The sequence below is a fragment of the Ornithorhynchus anatinus genome, chromosome 7 (assembly GCF_004115215.2).
Source record: "Ornithorhynchus anatinus isolate Pmale09 chromosome 7, mOrnAna1.pri.v4, whole genome shotgun sequence".
Classification (NCBI taxonomy): Eukaryota; Metazoa; Chordata; class Mammalia; order Monotremata; family Ornithorhynchidae; genus Ornithorhynchus; species Ornithorhynchus anatinus.
Window position 1 is genome coordinate 22795995 of NC_041734.1, and position 22874 is coordinate 22818868.

The following is a 22874-nucleotide window of genomic DNA, read 5'->3' on the forward strand; positions in this document are numbered from 1 at the left end:
AAAATATATACAGTTGAGCGGACGAGTACAGTGCTGTGGGGATGGGAAGGGAGAGGTGGAGGAGCAGAGGGAAAAGGGGAAAATGAGGCTTTAGCTGCGGAGAGGTAAAGGGGGGATGGCAGAGGGAGTAGAGGGGGAAGAGGAGCTCAGTCTGGGAACGCCTCTTGGAGGAGGTGATTTTTAAGTAAGGTTTTGAAGAGGGAAAGAGAATCAGTTTGGCGGAGGTGAGGAGGGAGGGCGTTCCAGGACCGCGGGAGGATGTGACCCAGGGGTCGACGGCGGGATAGGCGAGACCGAGGGACGGCGAGGAGGTGGGCGGCAGAGGAGCGGAGCGTGCGGGGTGGGCGGTAGAAAGAGAGAAGGGAGGAGAGGTAGGAAGGGGCAAGGTGATGGAGAGCCTTGAAGCCTAGAGTGAGGAGTTTTTGTTTGGAGAGGAGGTCGATAGGCAACCACTGGAGTTGTTTAAGAAGGGGAGTGACATGCCCAGCTCGTTTCTGCAGGAAGATGAGCCGGGCAGCAGAGTGAAGAATAGACCGGAGCGGGGCGAGAGAGGAGGAAGGGAGGTCAGAGAGAAGGCTGACACAGTAGTCTAGCCGGGATATAACGAGAGCCCGTAATAGTAAGGTAGCCGTTTGGGTGGAGTAAGCAGGCAAGTGGAAGAGCTGGGATTAGAACCCAGGTCCCCGGCTTCCAGGCCCGTGTTTTATCCACTAGGTTTCGAGTATGGTGAAATAACCAAGTCCCAATAACCAATAACCAATGTTGAGGGGCAGCATATCCTTTGATTTCTTCCACTTTGGTGTCCCAGTAAACTAGTGATGTTTGTTAAGCACTTACTCTGTGCAGAGGACTATGTAAATTGCTTGGGAGAATACAATGGAGTAAGTAGGCCTGATCCCTGCCCTCAAGGATTTTACCTTCTAGCACGGGAAACAAATGGTAAAATAAATTAAAGTTAGAGGAAAAAAACAACAGTATAAAGATATGTGCATTAAAACTGGGAGGTTTGGTGGGAGGGGTGAGTGATTCAAGGGCTTAGGTGACAAGATCTGCCCTTTCCTCTCCATCCAAAGTGCTACCTTGCTGGTACAAGCTCTCATAATATGCCGACTGGATTATTGTGTCAGCCTTCTCTCTGATCTCCCTTCCTCCCATTTCTCCCCATTCCAGTCTATTCTTCATTCCTTTGCCCAGATCATCTTCCTACAGAAATGCTCTGGGCATGTCACTCTCCTCCTCAAAAACCTCCCTCCCCACAGCACTGTGCATATTTGTATATATTACTTATTACTCTATTTATTTTGTTAATGATGTGTATATATCTATGATTCTATTTATCTTGATGAGATCTATGCCAGACTACTTGTTTGTGGGTTTTTTGTTTTGTTTTTTTTTTACTGTTTTGCTTTGCTGCCTCCCCCATTTAGACTGTGAGTCCGTTATTGGGCAGGGATTGTCTCTATCTGTTGCCGAATTGTACATTCCAAGCGCTTAGTACAGTGCTTTGCACATAGTAAGTGCTCAATAAATATGACTGAATGAATGACATGAACTCAAGTGCATAGGTGATGAAGTAGGGAGGGAAAACAAGGCAGGGAGGTGAGTGTTGAGTCAGGAAAGGCTTTCTGGGAGAGGTATGATTTTAGAAGCATGGCCTAGTGGATGTAGCTCAGGCCCGGGAATCAAAAGGTCCTGAGTTCTAATTCTGCCTTTTCCACCTATCAGCTGAGACTTTGGGCAACTTCTATGTGCCTCAGTTACCTCATCTGTAAAATGGGGATGAAGACTGTGAGCACCACGTGGGACAATCTGATTACCTTGTCTCCGCCCCCCTCCCCCAGCACTTAGAACAGTGGTTGGCACATAGTAAGCACTTAACAAATATCATTATTATTATTGGAAGCAGCATGGTTTAGTAGAAAGAACAAAGGCTTAGAAGTCAGAGGTCATAGGTTCTAACCCCAACTCTGCCACTTATCAGCTGTGTGACTTTGGGCAAGTCACTTAACTTTTCTGTAAAATGGGGATGAAGACTGTGAGTCCCACGTGGGACAACCTGATCACCTTTTATCTACCCCAGTGCTTACATCAGTGCTTGGCACATAGTAAGCGCTTAACAAATACCATCATTATTATACGAAGGGGAAGTGAGTCCCAAGCGGGAAGGGGGGTATGAGGAAGGGGTTGACAAAAATCTCAAATAATTCATGGTAGGGGCAGGTCACCACATTTTAATTACTTTACTAAATCTTACAAAGTCAGTAAAAAAAGAGCAGCAGCATAAAATTAAAGCAAATAGGCAAAATCGAAAAACCATGACAAAATTTTAGATTTACATGATTTATGAGAAGCAGCGTGGCTCACTGGAAAGAGCACGGGCTTTGGAGTCAGAGGTCATGGGTTCGAACCCCGGCTCTGCCCCTTGGCAGCTGTGTGACTGTGGGCAAGTCACTTCACTTCTCTGTGCCTCAGTTCCCTCATCTGTAAAATGAGGATTAAGACTGTGAGCCCCACGTGGGACAACCTGATTCCCCTGTGTCTACCCCAGCGCTTAGAACAGTGCTCGGCACATAGTAAGCGCTTAACAAATACAAATACCAACATTATTATTTACATCATATCGTTACTTACAGCAAAAAATACAATATATATTTGTGGCTGCTTTTTCAACACAACTTACATTTTAAATTATAGCACTTGGAACAAACAAAAAAATTCTACTATATTGTAAAATTAAGGATATAATTGTTCTTTGAAAAAACACTAAAAAAAAAAACCCACCAAAAAAACCACTCAAGTTTTTTTAGAGCAGTTCTATCAGTGATTAAATGAAAAGCATAAGGAGTAGGTGAGTATTGCAGGAGCAAAATATGAGGGCTGGGTTGTAGTGGAAGGGAGGTGGAGATAAGTAGAGGGGGGACAGAGCTGAGCGACTGCCTAAAAGTTAAAGGTGAGGAGTTTCTTCTTGTTATGGAGATGGACGGGCAATCATTAGAAGAGTTCGCAGAATGGCAAGGTATGCACAGAATGAGTTTTTAGAAAACTGATAAGAGCAAAATATTGTACTCTCTCAAGTGCGTACTATAGTGCTCTGCACCCAGTTTGCACTCAATAAATATTGACAATGACAAATGAAGCAGCATAATAATAATTATGGTATTTGTTAAGCCCTTAGTATGTGCCGAGCACTGTTCTAAGCGCTGGGGCATTTACAAGATAATCAGGTTGTCCCACAGGGAGCTCACAGTTTTAATCCCCATTTTCCAGATGAGGTAACTGAGGCACAGAGAAGTTAAGCAACTCAACTAAGGTCACACAGTAGACAAGTGGCAGAGCCAGGAGTAGAAACCCTGTCCTCTGACCCCAAGCCCAGGCACTTTCCACTCCTAGTGAAAAAGAATACAGGCCTGGGTGTCAGCAGACTGAGGATCTAAACTCGGCTGCATCACATATGTGCTGTGTGACCTTGGGCAAATCACTTAACATCTCTGAGCCTCAGTTCCCTCATTTATAAAATAGGGATTCAGTTCCTGTTCTCCCTCCCATTTACAATGTAAGCCTCATTTGGGAACTGATTATCTTGTATTTACCACAGCACTTTGTACAGAGCTTGGGACATAGTAAGTGTTTTACAAGTACCATAAATGATAATAATAATGATATAATAATTACCATTATAAAAGGGTAAATCTGAACTGGAGCAGGGAGGTCAGCAAGGAATGGTCAGTCCGATTTTTTAGTCTATGTTAATTATTCTATGTCACAGTTTCTTGAAATCTATTTTGTTATGATGATGAAGAGCTGAAAGATGTTTCTAATGCATCAGCTATTTGATAGTCACTCAACCCTATATACAGACCTTCAACCTTATGTACATATCTTTAAATTCTATATTAAAAATTATGTATTTATTTTAATGTTTGTCTTCCCTTCTAGACTGCAAGCTCCTTGCATGCCAGAAATGTGTTTACTAACTTCACTGTACTGTGCTCTCTCAAGTGCTTAGGACAGGGCTATGCACATAGGAAGCACTCATTAAGTATCATTGATGATGATATTGATGATGATGATGCATTTCCTGCTTTGCTTAGCACTTGCCGGAACACTGGTTTGGTGAGAATATTAGAATATTTGGTCTTTCTCTAAGTTCTATAAAAATGCTATTCTCACTTCTGCTATATCATGTTTTCTTTAGATGATTTGGTTACAGTATGATAGAAGAATTATGGAAAGTTTTTTGCAAAACATGAGCGTATTCTGGAATAGGACAGGTTTGTACAAATAAGTTCGGTACAGGAAATAACCACTGTGTTCATTCACATGGCATCACTTGAGGGACGTTGCTGTTCACCAGCCTCTACCTCAACCAGACTATAATGTACCACATGATAATTTGGGAATCTTTGTGTTGTTGCAGCTTGACGGTATTCAGTAAAGTAAAATAGTACTGAGTAACAAGGTTGAAAAGTCTTTTGCCAGTGGTGGGCAAAACAGTAACTTCGAAATTTGTAAAAAAATTGTCCACCATGAGGGTATTTTGAACCATCTATCCCCTAGACCATTAATTCCCTATGAATCAATTCCCCTTGAATCATTTTGAATCAATAATGTGATTTGTCCGTAAAACAAGAACACAACCCCTGACGTAGTTATGTGAGAATCAGGTTGGATACTGTCCCTGTCCCACATGGACCCCTTAGTCTAAGATATTTAATCTCCCTTTTATGGATGAGGAAACTGAGGCACAGACAAGTTATCACTTGCCTGAGGTAAGAGTGAAGGCTTAGGATTGTTCCCTGCACTTCTGTATTTACCATGCAGATCTGCTCTATTGCATTTGGTCTGAAGCCACAATGCAATTCAGGTAGTGAGTGGCATGTCTATTTTTCAGTAGTCTGTCCGGAAGGGTTCGGACTGGAATCTTATCTGCAATGGAAAGTAGTGAAAGCTCTTTCCCTCTTCCTTTTGAAAATGATCATTACGGTGTCATCTTTAAAATCTTGTGACATTTATTCACTGTTTCATACATTGAGGAAGAACTTATCCAGCCCTCTGAGGAATCTAATCATCTCCAGGCTTTTTATGTTTTTTTCAGAATTGCCATCAGATCCAACTATCTACTATTTTTCAAGACTATGACTAGAGAAATTTTTTCATCGGAAGCTGAAGTAAAAAAGGATCTTCACATTTTGGCTGATGTTCTGTGTCTCAAATGGTCTCCTCCTCAGTGGTTGAAGGCCTGTTAAGAAGACTGTAAGTACTCTGTGAGCTGGGGTGATGACTTTTATTTCTCTTCTACTCTCTCAATCCCTAAATTCATTATGCTGCACTCAAAAGACCCTAAAAACGTTCCATTAAAAGGATTATAGTGTTTAGCCCATATCTGTAACTCTATCAGGTATGATCTCCCCAAAATCTCCCCTGCCCCTCTCCAGTCTCTCACCTCTCCTGCCCCTTCTTCAACTCTCCCATCTTTCCCAGCAATATCTCTAGAGGAAATCTCCTGCCCTGTCTCAAAATCTACCCCCTCCACCTGCACTTCTGACCCCATTCCTTTACACCTTATCAAAACACTTGCCCTCTCTCTTCCTCCCTCCCTAACCACTATCTTTAACTGTTCGCTCTCCAGTGGCTTCTTCCCCATTGCTTTCAAACATGCCCCTATTTCCTCCATACTAAGAAATCTCTCCTGACCCCACGGCTCCCTCCAGTTATTGCCCCACCTCCCTCCCACACTTCCTCTCCAACTTCTTCAGCGAGCTGTCTACACCCTCTGTCTCAAGTCCTCTCCTTCAACTCTCTCCTTGATCCCCTCCAATCTGGCTTCTGTTCCCTTCACTGCACAGAAACCACCTTTTCAAAGGTCTCTGATGATCTCTTCTTGCCAAATCCAATGGGCTCTACTCCATCCTAAACCTCCTTGACCTCTCAGCTGCCTTTGACACTGTCTACCACTCCCTTCTCCTGGAAACATTATCCAACCTCGGCTTCACTGACACTGTCCTTTCCTGGTTCTCATCCTATCTCTCTGGCCGTTCAGTCTCAGTCTCTTTTCCAAGCTCCTCATCTGCTTCCTATGCCTTAACTGTGGGTGTCCCTCAAGGTTCAGTTTAAGGGCCCCTTCTATTCTCCACCTCCTCCCAGTCCCTTGGAGAATTCATTCACTGTCATGGCTTCCAATACCACCTCTACTTGGATGATACTGAAATCTACATCTCCAGCCTTGATCTCTCTCCTTCTCTGCAGTCTCCCATTTCCTCCTGCCTTCAAGACATCTCTACTTGGATGTCCTCCCGTCACCTTAAGCTTAACATGCCTGAAACAGAACTCCTTATCCTCCCACCCAAATCCTGGCCTCCCGTTCACTTTCCCATCACTGTTGACGGCACCACCATCCTTCCTGTCTCACAAGTCCGTAATCTCGGCATTATCCTTGACTCCTCTCTGCCATTCAACCCACATATTCAAGCCATCATTAAATCCTGTCATTTCTATCTTCTCAACATCGCTAAAATCTGCCCTGTCCTCTCTTTCCAAACTGTTTATCCTACCTCACCTTGATTATTGCATTAGCCTCCTTGCTGACCTCCCTGCCTCCTGTCTCTTCCCACTCCAGTCCACACCACTCTGTTGTCTGGATCATTTTCCTTCAAAAACGTTCAGACCATGTTTCTCCACTCCTCAAAAAACTCCAGTGGTTGCCCATTCATCTCCACATCAAACAAAAACTCCTCACCACTGGCTTTAAAGCACTCAATCACCTTTCCTCCTCCTATCTCACCTCACTATTATCTTACTTCAACCCAGCCCACACACTTTGTTCCTCTAATGTTAATCTTCTCACTGTACCTCCTTCTTGTCTCTCTCACTGCCAACCTCTAGCTCACATCCTGCCTCTAGCCTGGAATGTATTGCATTGTACTCTCCAAAGTGCTTAGTATAGAGCTCTGCACACAGTAAGCCCTTAATAAATACAATTGAATGAATGAATGCCCTCCCTCCTGATATCAGACAGATAATTGTTCTCTCCCCGTTATTGAAGGCACATCTCCTCCAAGAAGCCTTCCCTGACAAAGCCTTCATGTCCTCTTCTTCCATTGCCTTCTGCCTCACCCTCACTTGCTCTCATCATTCATCCTCCCAACCAGCCTCACAGAATTTGAGTATGTATCTGTAATTTATTTATTTATTCCTATGTGTCTGTCTCCCTTTCTAGACTGTGAGCTCATTGTGACCAGGGAATGTGTCTGTTGTTATTGTTGTGTTGTACTCTCCCAAGAACTTAGTACAGTGCTTTGCACAGAGTAAGTACTTAATAAATACGACTGAATGAATATATGTAATGAGGATGATTCCATCTGAACATTTCAGCCGTGTCAGGTGATGGTGTAGGAAGCCATAACACTTCTTTAATGCCGAGTAAGTCAATAGACTGGTCAGTCAATGACATTTATTGAACAACTGCACTGTGCAGAAAACTTTCCTAAACAATTTCAAGAGTGCACCAGGACAAAAGCCATGGTCTTTGCCCTCAGGGGAACTTCTAAATTAAAATTGGAGACTGGCACCCATAAATTATTTACAAATGGTGTAAAGAAGCCTGAGTTAGATACAGTCTAATCAGTTCATCATAGTCACTGCCCAAAATGGTGTGACTAGCCTAAGGAGGAGGGTGGATAACAGATGTTTAATACCCATTTTACAGTTGAGGAAACTGAGGCTCAGATAAATTAAGTAATTTTCCCATGATCATGGAGCAGGCAAGTACGCTCGTTTTGGGAAGGGAATGTGTCTGTTCATTATAATATTGTACTCTCCCAAGTGCTTAAGTATACTGATCTGCACACAGTATGCGCTCAATAAATTCGGTTGAATGAATGAATGATTGAATTGAGCTGGGATTAGAACCCTGTTTTTCTGGCTCCCAGTCCCGTGCTCCATCTTTTCACTGGGCCTCACTACTTCTTAGCATGTTGTAGTTATAAACTTCTTCCTCCTATTCTATGCCACCATGCTCTACGATGCCAAAAGAGACTTGAAATCTGAAGTCAGAATATGATTCCAATTAATTGGGAAACTCTTCTAACATAAAGTCATATACGAGTACCTGCAAAGGAAGAAATACAGGTAATTATGAATGGCTTCACAGAATGGCACAGTGATATGAACGGACATGAATAATAAACGAAACAGTGATAAAATAAGACTGAGATGGTTTCTGAGAGACTGGCAATTAGAGTTTGGTGACAACCGGGCCAAAAAACTTCAGGCCAAATTGAAGGTCTACAAAGCAAGGTGTTGTCCAACCCTCTGTATGGTTAGGAGAATTGGAGAGAGGCAGCTTGGCTCAGTGGAAAGAGCCCGGGCTTGGGAATCAGAGGTCATGGGTTCTAATTCCGGCTCCACCACTTGTCAGCTGTGTGACTTTGGGCAAGTCACTTAACTTCTCTGAGCTTCGGTTAGCTCATCTGTAAAATGGGGATGAAGACTGTGAGCCCCACGTGGGACAACCTGATCACCTTGTATCCCTCCAGCACTTAGAACTGTGCTTTGCACATAGTAAGTGCTTAACAAATGCCATTATTATTATTATTATTGTTATTATCAGCTGTGTGACTTTAGTCTCTGTGCCTCAGTTACCTCATCTGTAAAATGGGGATTGAGACTGTGAGCCCCACGTGGGACAACCTGATCACCTTGTATCCCCCCCCAGCACTTAGAACAGTGTCTGGCACATAGTGAGCGCTTAACAAATACCATTATTATTATTATTTGCTTCAGAAGGCACATACAGATTCCTGAACAGTTTCACCAGTGCTATCCATGAAGAACCTCAAATGGCAGGACAAAATTCCCAGCAAGGAGATCCTGGAAGGCAGCCAACCCACTAGCAGCAAAGCAATACTTAGGGCAAAACACCTTCATTCAGCAGGAACTATGAGAACAATGGATGATAACAGGGTACCCAGGCAGGTGCTGGATGTTCAATGGAGAAGCAGCATGTGCAAGCAGAAGAAATGATTTTAAGACCCACTGAGGCCCAATCTCAAACAGTCTGCTGTCGGCAGCCTGGACTGGCCTAGCCAGTCTTTTGAGGACTAATATTCTGCCTATCTAGGTGTTTATGTGTCTGGAATGTAAGGTCCTGACAAAAAAGGTATAAACCAGGATCATTTACTCCATAGTAGATGCAGAGAGAATACAAATACAGCTAAGCAACAGCTGCAATTGAATGGTGTCCTGGTAGTTCATATATGAGTAACATCAGTTTTGAGAACTGTACTGAGTGCCTACTGAATTCCCATTATGGCAAGTCTCCTGAAACACTCCCTGTTCAGCCGGGGACTACCTGGATGAGTAGCAAAAAGCCCATGATTTGCACACTCTTAGCTCCCAGCTCACCGGTGGGCCTAAAACAGTGAAGGAATTGATTGGGAAGACATGTCAGAAGGTGGGTTAGGGATGTAAGGACAGCTAAATAGTAGGAGGAATGATATTTGTTAAGTAGTTACTGGGTGACGAGCACTGTGCTAAGCACTGGGAAAGAAAACACAGGTGGGAATTAGACATGATCCCTGGCCCTCAGAGGATTCACAATCAGAAAATATAAAAGAAGTGAGGAGACTGGTGACCTCTACATAAGGAGAAATGAAACAAAACATGACATAGAGACTGAAACACAGCTCAGTAGGGTGCTGGTGGTTAGAGGAATGGAATTACAGGCTTCTCACAGCCCCGACCTTGACCACTACAGTGACCACTACGACATCAGTTACCACAGCTTCCTGAGGTTTAGTGGAGGTTGAGGAGACTGTGCCAGGCTATGATTGCTTTCCTCAGTCCCCTGCAGTGGTGGGAGGTGGGTTGGGATGGAGGCTCCTCGAGGACATGGTAGAGAGTTGGCGTAGGATCTGTGGAGACAGTATGGTGGTTTGGTATAGGAGGATGCTGAGAGACCCAGATGTTGCTGCAGGAAGGCAGAGATTATGCTAAAGTCCTGAGGTCATCTGGTGGAGAGAGGTAGGGATGGGGGATGATCTGCAGTGACATATCCACAGGGCCAGCGGTGAAGAGGGCATGTTGGGAGCCGGGCCCTTGGAGCCATAATTAATTCATTCAGTAGTATTTATTGAGCACTTACTATGTGCAGAACACTGTACTAAGAACTTGAAATGTACAATCCAGCAACAGATAGAGACAATCCCTGCCCAATGACGGGCTCACAGTCTAAACGGGGGAGACAGACAGCAAAGCAAAACAGAACAAAACAAAAACAAGACAACATCATCAAGACAAATAGAATCGAGGAGATGTACACCTCATTAACAAAATTAATAGGGTAATAAATGATATATACAAGTGAGCATAGTGCTGAGGGGAGAGGAAGTAGGAAGAGCAGAGGGTGGTGGAGGAGGGGGAGGGGAGGAGAAGGACAAGTTCCCAGAGAAATCTTGGAGCCGTCTGAGGAATAGATGAGGTAAAATGGTATGAAACCCTCTTGGGGGCAGAAAGTGAGGGGCATTTTGCCTCAGGGCTGGGTGCCAGGAAGGAGAAATTCCAAGGCTGCCCACTTTGGAGAAGCTGAGGGAGCCTTGTGGGGAAGGGAAAGCCTGACCTAGTGGATAGATCATGGGCCTGGGAGACAGAAGGACCTGGATTCTAAATCCAGCTCCACCAGTTGTCTGTTCTGTGACCTTAGACAAATCACTTAACTTCTGTGTGCCCCATCTGTAAAATGGGGATTAAGACCGGGGGCCCCATGTGGGGCATGGGTTGCATTCAACCTGATTGCCTTTTATCTAAACCAACACTTAGAACAGTGCCTGGCACTTAGTAAGTGCTTAACAAATACCATCAGCTGTACGTTGGTCTTTCCATCTATTCCCCATACACAGTTAGGATTTCACTGTCAGTAGTGTAATCTTGGAAAACAAAGGACTGAAAAACGTATGTTCTCAAGCTCTTGGTATGAGGCCTTGTATTCAGGCACCATTCAGTACAGTGCTCTGCACTCAGTAGACACTCAGTACGGTGCTCAATACTACTAAAGCTATTCATATTTGAACTACCAGGAAACACATTCCTATTTTTCGTTTCTCTATGTTTAGTATGGAGTAAATGTTCACAGTTGACATTTTTTGGTCAGTATTGCAGAAAACGAATCAGTCTTTTCGGATCTATCCATCAGTGGTATTTATTGAGTGCTTAGTTTAAACAAAACACTGTACTAAGCACGTGGGAGAGCCCGTTATAACAGAGTTGGCAGACCCATTTCCTGCCCACGATGAACTTACAGTCTAGAGGGGTTTAAATATTCTTTGTTCTTCATTGGCTCTTATTAGGGATGCTATTAGGATGGAAAATTCAAACTGAACCAGCAAAATAGAACAGACAGACATGTGTGGCTTTGCATATCATTCCACTTTCCTTGGGAAAAGGCACAAAACAGGAGAACTAAGACAATTTTTCCACTAACAGCAATGTTTCTGAGACTAAATCATAATGACTGTCCTAATGGTATCAAAGGAGCAAAGTGTTTTCAGTTGTTTCTCATGTAAATTTAATTTGGGAATAATGTACAATTTGGATGCTGGATTAGAGAGTTTATCACAAGCACTGTCTTATCCCCTGCCCCAAATATGTATTGTTCCCTCTCAACCATTGCAGTGGGAAAAAAGGGAGATAATAATGATAATATCTTTTGTTAAACACTTACTTAGGAAGCAGTGTACTAAGCAATGGGGTAGTTACAAGATCATCATGTCCCACATGGATTCACAGACTAAGTAGGAGAGAGAACGGGTATTGAATCTCCATCTTTTAGATGAGGGAACTGAATCAACCGAGAAGTTAAGTGACTTGTCCAAAGTCATAAAGGAGGTAAGTGACAGATCTGCGATTAGAACCCAGGTCCTCTGACTCTCGGGCCCAGGCTCTTTCCATTAAGCCATGCTGCTTCTCAAAAAGCTGTGGATAAGGGAGATGCGGGTGGAGAATTCCCTGAATGGCAATGGGCAAAAATTGTATTTACTTTTAAAATTTCCTTTCTGGCAGAAGTGCATGGTGTTTTCACCCAGAACCCTACATTCTCAACTTCTTTCTCCTCTGGAAACATACCATTAGTCATGAGAGCTTAGGGTCAAGAAGGAATGCCTTGTGCTCGGGAGTGGATCTTCTATAATCAGGGTAATCTCTTTTGCTCCCTTGCAGTGGGCTAGAAATCAACCACAGCAGATTTTCCTTTGGCATAGCAGCACTGAGCATAGCAGCAAGAGCAAGGCCCTGGAATATCAGTAAAACAATGAGGCGGAGGCTTCCAAAGCCAGCAGTTCCCAGTGTCAGTAGGCCAAATGCAGATTCTGATCTCAGCCCCACTTCTGACCTGTCTTATTGGAGAGAAAAATCATTCCAACTCAAGAAGGAAGAATACCTGGAACATCCTTGATACCAAACAGCAAACAGCCTGCCAAAGGGCTATATTTGTAGACACAGAAGGATCTCACAGCCACCCTCCCAGAGGAGGATTTCCTAAGGGCTTTGGCCTTTTTTGACTTAATCAATCACATGTATTGAGCACTTACTGTGTCCTAAACACTGTACTAAGCACTTGGGAGAGTGCAATGTAATGGAGCTGTTAGACACGTTCCCTGCCTGCAAGGAACTTACAGTCCCATGAGGATGATTGGTTTTCAGGAATTTAGTTGGGACAGACAGTGATTGGGGACCCTCCAGCCCTTACCATGTACCTCTCTGGTATAACATGTGCAACTGGCATGTTCAACTCAACGTGTCCAAATCCGAGTTCCTCTTCCCTCCCAAATCCTTTCCTCCACCTAACTTTCCCAATCTCTCAAACTATCAATACTGGCATTTTCTTTGACCTCTCTCTCTCTCTCTCTCTCTCTCTCTCTCTCTCTCTCTCTCTTTCAACTTCCATAATCAGTCTGTCACTAAACCCGTTCTGTTTTTCCTTCACAACTTCTCCAAAATTTGCTCCATCCATACTGCCGCCATGCTGGTCTTTGCAGTTTGTCATATCCTGACTCCACTATTCTATCAGGCTCCTCACAGACCTCCTTGCCCCAAGTCTTTCCCTCCCCCAGGCAATATGGCACTCTGCTTCCCGCTTCCCAGATCACTTCTCTACAACATTGTTTTGCATATATCTCCCCTTTCTCCCAAATTCCAAGGTTGTCTCCACATCACACAGAACTCCACTAGCTTTCTGAAACTCAATCAGCTCTATTCCCCCAACTTATCCTTGCTCCTCCCCTCCAACCGGGTTGCAAAGCACACTTTGCCTTTGTGTCATCTCTTTCACCCCAACCTCCTACTCTCACTCCCTCTTTTGCCTGGAATTCCCTCATCCTTCACATCCATCAGACCACAGCTCTCTCCATCTTCAAATTCCTTCTGAAATTTAATCTCCTTCATGCGGCCTTCCCTGATTAATCTTTCATCTCCCTATCTTATTGCCCATGCTATCTCTCCCCTCCCTGCCAATGCAGCATTTCTGCATCATCTCAGCACTTTTACTCATGTATATCCCCAATTAGACTGTAAGCCCGTCAATGGGCAGGGACTGTCTCTATCTGTTGCCGATTTGTACATTCCAAGCACTTAGTACAGTGCTCTGCACATAGTAAGTGCTCAATAAATACTATTGAATGAATGAATCTTTTGATGTCTTATAGTTTTCCCAATAATAATAATAATAATAGCATTTGTTAAGCACTTACTATGGGTCAAGCTCTGTTCTTAGCACCGGGGTAGATACAAGCTAATTGGGTTGGACACAGTCTCTGTCCTACTTGGGGCTCACTTAATCCCCACTTGACAGATGAGGTAACTGAGACACAGAGAAGTGAAGTGATTTTACCAAGGTCACAGAGCAGACAAGTGGTGGAGCTGGGATTAGAACCCAGGTCCTTCTAACACTCAGGCCCCTGCTCTGTCCACTAGGCCATGCTGCTTCCCTACATGTAATTTAATGGCATAGATCATGTATGTCTCCTAACTTTCCCTTCCAAGCACTTAACACAGTGTCCTGCATAGATTAAATGCCCAGTAATGGGCTTGGAAGTCAGAGGTCATGGGTTCGAATCCCAGATCTGCCACTTGTCAGCTGTGTGACTGTGGGTAAGTCACTTAACTTCTCTGTGCCTCAGTTAACTCATCTGTAAAATGGGGATTAAGACTGTGGGCCTCACATAGGACAACCTGATGACCCTCTATCTCCCCCAGTGCTTAGAACAGTGCTCTGCACATAGTAAGCGCTTAACAAATTCCAACATTATTAAATATTATTGAATGATTATAGATTGACTGCTTATGGCACTCCAACACTGGTAATTTTTAACAGTACGTGATAAGGTGAAATCACGATGGGCAGCCCCTTCTGCTTCATGTGTCCAAAAAGATGACCACTTACTGCACTATGCACCACTGTGACTGTCATCCACAGTGCCTGGCACTATTTTTATTCCTTTTTTCATGATCGTCTCGAAGCCCTTTCTCCAAGAAAGTCACCCCATTGCTGACTGCCACATGCCAGGCTGATTGGCCTTCTACTGCCATTTCCCAGCTGTCTGCCTGCTATCCCATTGTTTGTGGCTTTTCTTCCTTGTGTCTAAAGCATTTCTTCTCTCTTTCACCTTCTTACAGTTTCTCTGCTTCAGCTATCCATAGAGCAGCTGATTGGGAGTTGGCCTGTCACCCCAGCTCCTCACAGCAAGAATATAAGTAATCCGGTGATGGGATCTCCTGTCAGGGAAGAAAGATCAACCAATCAATCAATCAGTGGTCTTTAACGAGCATTTACATTCTGCAAAGCACTGTACTAATTGATTGGGAGAGTACAATGCAGTCTGTAGGTATGATTCCTGCTCTCAAGGAGATTAGAGTTTAACCGTCTTAAGAGTGGAGGACCAAGCACCTGCAAAGAGGAAATAATTTTAGCATTAGGGGTTTAGGTCATGTCAATCACACTCTCTTGCCCTGCTAGTCCTTCCTTCAGGGCACAGACGCATCAAGCGGGCCAGTATTCGGGGTTCAGCCCTCCTAAAGCACATATGCAGCACTCGCAACAAGCAGAAATGGGATCGGGCCACCCTCTACAATATAAGGTTTCTGTAGGCAGGGAACATGACTACCAACTCTACTATACTGTACTCTTTCGAGGGTCTAGTATGGTGCTCTACGCATTGTAAGTGTTCATTACATGATGGATTGATCAGTTGATTGATCCACCCAGGTACCCTGAATCCCAGAGCAACACTCTTTTCCCCGGACTAACAGCAGGGCTACGTAATCAGATATGTTTCAAGGGATTTCCCATCTCCAATCCCTCCTAATGAGACCTAAATGGTCTCATTTAGCACTTTTTTAATGGAATTTGTTAAGCACTTAGTATATGTCAGGCAGTCTTCTAAGTGCTGGATGTAGAACTGTTTAAATAAATGAATTATTTTATTTTGTATTTATCACATGTAGATTTGCTCTTCCTTTTCACCCAGTGTATATTTTGGCCAAGTCTGTCCCTTTTCCTCCCTACTTCTGTTCCGTGGTCTTGCGTGCTTTGCTCAATAGATGCTGCTCTTGGTGGTGATGAGGACAGGTATCCGAGTACCTCTCCGCGGGCCTGGCATGTGAGTAGGTCCCCTTGGATTTCCGATCCTGATCCTGGCGCCGTCAGGTCGCCCCTCGAGATGGAGATGGAGGCTCCATGGCCCCTTGGGAGGCCAGGGTCCCAGGGATCTGCCGGGCTCAGCACCCTCCCTCCTCCTTACCCCTCCAGCCCGGCTCTCCCCTAGACCCCGGACCTCAGCGCCCCCAATCCCCCAGTCTTGTATTCCTCCCATTCCCCAGCCGCTCCACCTCGGCACCCCAGCCTCCCCGTCTCCCATTCCTCCCCTTCCTACCAGCCTCCCCTTCTTTCCCGCCTCCCAACTCCCCCTTCTTCCCCGCTTCCCTCCTCCCAGCCTCCCCTCCTCTCAGCCTCCCCTTCTTCCCTGCCTCCCTCCTCCCCCGCCTCTCCTCTTTCCCTTCTTGCCCCCGCTCGCAGCCTCCCCTTCCACCCAGCCTCTCCTTCTTCCCTTTCTTTCCTGCTTCGCAGCCTCCCCTTCCTCCCAGCCTCTCCTTCTTCCCTTTCTTCCCTGCTTCGCAGCCTCCCCTGCCTCCCAGCTTCTTCCTTGCGTCGCAGCCTCTCCTTTCCCCCTTCTTTCCAGCCTCTCCTTCCCCCGCCTCGCAGCCTCGCAGCCTCCCCTTCCTCCAGCCTCTCCCTCTTCCCTTTCTTTCCTGCCTCGCAGCCTCCCCTTCCTCCCCCAGCCTCTCCTTTTCCCCTTCTTCCCTACCTCGCAGCCTCCCAGCCTCTCCTTCTTCTCTTTCTTGCCCGTCTCGCAGCCTCCCCTTCTTCCCTTTCACCCCCGCCCGGCCCCGATCATCAGTAGCCCCCTTTCCCCGCCGGCCGCGGTGGGCCCCGGCGGAGAGGAAAAGTAAAATGACGGCATTGGTTAAGCGCTTACTATGTGCCAAGCACTGTGATAGTTAAAAGGTAATCAGATCGTCCCACGTGGGGCTCACAGTCTTCAGCCCCATTTTCCAGAGGAGGGAACTGAGGTCCAGAGAAGTGAAGTGACTTCCTCAACGTCACACAGCTGATCAGTGGCGGCGTCGGGATTAGAACCCACGGCCTCTGACTCCCCAGCCCGGGGTCTTCCCACTGAGCCACGCTGCTTCTCCAAGCAGCAGGGAAGAAGCCCGGTCCCCCACGCCACCCCTTCCTCCTTTACGGGCCGCGGGGGAGGTGATGGGGGGTCGGGGGGATGGGGGTCCGGGGAATGGGGGTTCGGGGGGGATGTGACCTCCAGGGGTTGACGCCCCCCGCCCTGCCCCGGCCGGGTCGAGCGCCCCCCGATCAAAGATTTGGAGGACCCGCCCCCGCCCCGCGGCTTCTGCTCGGCGTGCAGGGGGCGGGGACCCCGCAGTCCTCACCACCGGCGGCGGCTGCAGGAGGAGGAGCAGGACCAGCAGGAGGAGGAGGAACGGGAGGAGGAGGAGCAGGAGGAGGAAGAGGAGGAGGAGGAGCAGCAGCAGGAGGAGGAGGAGGAGGAGGAGGCTGCCGTGGGCGCAGCCTCCGGGAGCCGCAGCCTGCGGGAGCGGCAGCCGGGTGTCAGGGCGGCCGGTCCCCATCCCCCGTCCATCCCCATCCCTCCGTCCATCCCCATCCCCCTGTCCCGCGGGGTCCCGGCGGGATGCGGGTCTGGGGTGGTCGGCAGGCGGCCCGCGCAGCCCCCGGCGCAGCGTCCCGCGCAGCGCCCCGCGCAGCCCCCCGCTGAGCCGGCGCCGGGCCTCGGACTGTCCTCCCCCCAACCCCCCTCGCAGGATCATGGGGGCCTCCGGGGCTTTCTGGACACTGGTGGTCTTCGCCGTGGCGTCGGTCCAGCACGGAATCTCCTCGCCAGGTAAGCCTCTGCCCGGGACCGTCGCGGGGGCGGGGCCTGAGAGGGGCCCACGCCGGGGGCCAGGGACCCCCCAAAGCCAGGGACCCCCGGGGGTCAGGGGCGGCCTGAACGGACCCCCAAGGATCAGGGGCGTCCTGGACGAACCCCAAGGGTTAGGGGCCTCCTGGACGGACCCCCAAGGGTCAGGGGCGGCCTGGAGGGACCCGGGGGGTCAGGGGCGCCCTGGACGGAACCCCCAAGGGTTAGGAGCGACCTGCCCGGACCCCCAAGGGTCAGGGGCGTCTTAGACGGACTCCCGAGGGTCAGGGGCACCCTGGAAGGACCCCCAAGGGTCAGGGATGACCTGGACGGACCCCCAAGTGTCAGGGGCGGCCTGGACGGCCCCCGACTCGTCCCCCCCGCAGGCTCAGCGCCGGGAGGGAAATCGCCGCTCCGCCTGGGTACCAACTTACAGGGAAAAGAGAGCTCAGAAACCCAGCTCTGCTCCGTGTTTGTGTGTCTGTGCTTGCCCAGTTGTGTGTTTGTGTGTCTGTGGCTGCGCGGTGGGGCTGACTAGGTCCGTGCGGTCTCACTGTGTGGATTCCCTGCGCAGGGAGCCGGAGCCGGACGAATCCTGTCCCTCCTCACCAAGCCTAAGGGGGTCTTTCCCCTGAAACCCCACTTTGACTGCGGTGGAGGTGTCCCTTCCCTTCTGTGTGACCTTGCTCAAGTCGCTTAACTTCTCTGGGCCTAGGTTTCCCCATCTAGAGTGGGGGTTAAATATCTGCTCTACCTTATTTTACGACTGTCTGACAGGGACAACCTGATTGTACCATATCTCTCAAAGTGCTCAGCCCTTAGTAAGCGCTTTATTATTATTATTATGACGATGCTGCTGCTGCTGCTGATGTGCCCCTTGCATCCAACGCCCACGGGCTGAGTGAATCCTGGCTCCCGGAGCCACCAGAGCTACCAATCTCCTTTCAGCATGACAGACAGGTCCCCACCCTCCTCCCCTAAGCGCTCCGCATCCCGGGGGATGATGGAGCGAGGTCCCAGATTCCAAGCTCCCCCCTGGCACCCACGGGAAAATCTTCCAACTGATTGGAAAAGGCTGAAGGGGTGTTTATGCTTCTTTCCTGATGGCTCTTTAAAGCCGTCAATCCCCGCCCCCCTCCCCCCCCCCCCCCCCCAACCAGTCCCCCTGAACGCTTCCCTGCAGTAACCGTCCCACCCTCTCTCCTCAACCCGCGTGGATGCTGAAGAAAGACGGGGTCTGAACGGTCGAGGGTGACCCGAGGCTGGGGAGGGACCCTCCCCACCAAAAAAACAACCTTTAGGGCCACAGACCCAGGCAGGTCCATTCCTTCCTTGGGGGAGTTTCACCCTAGACCAGATGCAGCAAGGTGCCAGTTTCAGTCACGGAGCTGGACTGACTTTGAGCACTGGGTTGGTGATGATAATCCCATCTTCGGTATTATGCTCGGTTCCCCAAACCACTCGCTTCTTTGAGTTCAGGTGTGTTGATTTAAAGGGTCGAAGGCAAATCTGAAAGTTAATTTGGATAGATGGTAAGCTCCTGGTGGTCAGGGAACCCATCTACACATTCTCTTGTACTGTACTCTCCTGAACACTTACTACAGGGCTCTGAACACAGTAAGTGCTCTATAAATAGCATTAATTGAGAGCGGGGATTGGCATGGGTTGTCGGAAACAGCGCACCTTGGTTGGAAGCAGCAGGACCTGACAATAACAGCTCACTCGATAGAATGTGCCTGGAATGTGCATCTTGATAAATGATTAGTCTATTCTTTGGAACATTAGGGATACTCGGTGTCTACTTCGGTTCAACATAGAGGGTTTGTCGATTCACAGATTCTAAGTGACCCTGTAGAATCTATTAAACCAACCAGGCTTATATTTCAAATTGCCCCATGCCAAATTCCTCAGAGAGTGGCATGACATGTCATCTTGCCAAAGGGAGGGTGATTGGTGAACTGGATAGTCCTCTACTATTTTTAGAGGTAACTGACATAGGTTTATGCAGACTATCTAAGCAGTCTAGGTGACCTAGGAGAGGAAGCAGAATGAAAAAAATAAGCAGTAGAACACGAGAGGAGGAGAGACAAAAGAAAGAAACGTGAGGAAAGAGTCATCAAAATGGAGAAGAGGGATAAAGAACCAAATATGGGAGGAAAGGCAGAGGGCAGGAAGATTCCAATACCGTGTGCGTGTCATCTGTTTTTCAGAAAAATTCACCGAGTTTCCCCGGAATGTCACCGCAAATGAGGGCCAGAATGTGGAGATGTCGTGCGCCTTCCAAAGTGGCTCCGCCTCCGTCTACTTGGAGATCCAGTGGTGGTTCTTGAGGGCAGCTGAGAGCCAGGAGCCTGGACCCGAGGTGATGGGCATGCAGACGCAGCATTCTGTCCCTGCTCCTTCTCCTCCTTTCAGTTTAGAGGTCTGAGCTATGTGGAGAGGTGGGGAGGGTTACTTGTGATGGTCGAGCTTGCAGAGTGGTGTCCTAGACAGATGGCCACCCCTACCCCTCTTCTCTGGGATCTCCCAGAGCCCTGGCCTGATTCAGAGACACTTGGAGAAGTATGATGGACCTGGAATGGGTCACCAACCCTTCCCCTAACACCACCTCCAGCTTCCTCTGGTTCCAACTGTGGGAATGGCTGGGGGGGAGAGGGCCACCCGTACTCCCTAAGCCCTGCTCTCTGCCAGCATTCATCACATCCAGGACCCCACAAGCCAGGCCTAGAGATGGCATCTTTTCTTCATTTTTCCTTCACAGGGAAGCACCGAGTCAACCCACAACATATCCTCTCCCCGCTCACACAAAACGTCTGCTCCCTCCTCCCCACTGTCTCAATAGCATATACACCACATAGGCACATTCAGGCATGATTCACTGTTAGAGAATGAATACACACAGATGGCTACAATGTTGCAGCACATAAAGATTCATACACTGTTTTGGTTTGCAAAAAATCACAGATAGGTACATCGTTGTACACACACACACACATACACACACACGGACACACGGACACCACACACATATATACACTAAGGCAGCATGCATTCACACACACACATATAGAAACTCTTCCACCCTACTTGGCGGCAGGCAAAGTTTCCCAGGAACAGTTTAGATTTGGAAAGGTGCCTCCTTGACTCAGCCCCGTATTTTTCTTCCCTATGTAATTCACATATATGGTTTACAAACCATGCCTCAGGAAGCGTGGAATGAAACCTCAACACCCCTGTGGGTCAGGATAGAGGCTTCCATTAGCCCACCATCCCCTTTCGGCTCTTTATTTTCCCCAAACTCAGAATTTCTCCCCATCCTGACTTGGGTACCTTAAGGTGTCAGGAATCAAGGTATGGGGGAAATTGGTGGAAGGGTTGGGAAGAGATTGCCTCGATTTAGAATGAGGCTGCCTCTGCTTCTCCTTTTCCCTCTGCAGGAAATGCTGCCGACAGTGTCGGTATTAGATGCTAGAATTTTCTGTCGTGTCACAGCTCTGGAGAGCTAGTGAGTGCTGCCCGGAGCAGGAGCTGGGGCAGGACCGGGGGCAGGGGTGAGTTATGCAGGGCAGGACAGGGTTGGTCTAGGGCCGGGGGGTCAGTGCCAGGGGCCGGGACCTCACCAGGCCCAGCAGCCTGATCTTGCCTGACCTGGGAAGAGTGTGAAACTATGAGACATCGACACTGGCATGGAATCGTTTAGCAGTCACGGTGAACGTTTTCCCACAGGTGGAGCTGTTGCCAGAAAGAGACCTGGACAGTGATGGGACAAAGATAAGCGTAAGTCTTCCCCCCTTGCAGAGGTTAGGGCCCTTCACTTCTATTCATTGTCCGTCCCTTGATTTGCATTAAATTAACATCTAGCCCCCCCCCCCGCCCCCACTTCTCCCTCCTTCCCCCAGCATAGGGCAGATCCACAAAATATTGCTCTCTTCTCTTTTGAACATTCTCTGTTTTCAGAAAAGGTGGGTGTGGGGAAGCGGAGTGAGGAGAGAAAGGGAAGGGAGAGAGGATAAAGAGTATTAGTGAAGAAGAGAAAAACTGAAAGAGATTGCCTAGAATATGTTGCAGATGCAGATTTCTACCTGGTTGGCTCAAAAAAATCCTCCCTCTCCCCCTCCTCCCCACCCTCCAATTTTAATATTCTTCATATTTTTTATCCCAGAGCAAATACTTTACTAAAAGCAATTAGACATTTGGTTTTTTTAATCATTCAAGAATACTTGAAATTCAAATGCGAATACTAAAACTGAACTAAAATAGCATTATCATCTTCCGGGCTCTAAAGGGTAGAGCGTGTTTCATATACATTTTCCAGCAGCCCCCTTATAAATGAAGAAACATAGGGAAGTCAGTGGTCATAAAAGGCATTAGAGTACTAAGACCACTGAAAAATTATTAGATTAGAAAGATTACATTTAAAGATGAGCATTCCAAAGTCATTTTGGAGGGAACATCAACAAGAGTTTGATTAGATTTAATAATTTGATGAAATGACACAGATGTTTGAGATGACACTGATGATCCTAGAAAAAAATGAGAACATGTACTTTTTCCAATTTTATAATTAAGGTGCTTTATCATGTGGAAAAATAAGCAACTACTTCATCTCAACAGTTGTGTTAAAATTACAGTTGTATTAAAGCAAGCATATATGGTTCCTGCTTTAGAATAGCTAAGGGTTAAATATCCAAAAAATCAGCTATTAATGTGGATCTGTGCATTCCAAGACTAGGGATTTATAATAAATTCTATGAACGTATGCACAAATGAATTTGGAAATTGCATAATTTAGATTTTTTTTGCCAACAGTTAATAATTGTGGAATTTATTAAGTGCTTGTCATGTTTCTAGCACCGTACCAAGCATCAAGTTGGGTTCAAGATAATCAGATCAGACAGAGTTTCTGTCCCTTTCAGGTCGCTGAGTGAAGAGAGTTGGCATTTTTTCCCCATTTTACAAATCAGAAAACTGAGGCCTGGAGGGGGTTAAGTGACTGAGCCACAGGCAACGAGCAGCGTGCCCTGGTGGACACAACCCTGGTCAGGGAGTCAGAAGGACCTGGGTTCTAATCCTGCCTCTGCCACTTTTCTGCTGCGTGACCTTGGGCTAGTCACTCAACTTCTCTGTGCCTCACTTACCTCATCTACCCAACGGGGATTAAGACCGTGAGCCTCATTTGGGATGTGGACTATGTCCAACCTGATTAGCTTGTATCTACACCACCGCTTAGCAGTGCCTGGCACATAGTAAGCACTGAACAAATACCATAAAAAATGGTTAACAGATTCAGTTGCCGTGAAACTCGATGCCTCAGTCTTTAAAGATATTTATAGATTTGAATATAATGATTTCCTGAAGGGATAAAAGCATGCTTTCTCTTGGAAATTGGAAGAT

The 22874-nt window shown here is 47.2% G+C and overlaps 1 protein-coding gene across 1 annotated transcript in view; it reads left to right on the top strand.

The window, feature by feature from the left end:
* VSTM2A (V-set and transmembrane domain containing 2A) overlaps window positions 1-22874 on the top strand; it is a 169444-nt gene that overhangs the window by 75262 nt on the left and 71308 nt on the right. Inside the window, exons 2-5 of the mRNA XM_029068790.2 lie at window positions 12211-12341; window positions 16869-17462; window positions 19691-19842; window positions 21207-21257. Coding sequence (XP_028924623.2) covers window positions 12211-12341; window positions 16869-17462; window positions 19691-19842; window positions 21207-21257 — 928 coding nt within the window. The remainder of the gene's footprint in view (window positions 1-12210; window positions 12342-16868; window positions 17463-19690; window positions 19843-21206; window positions 21258-22874) is intronic.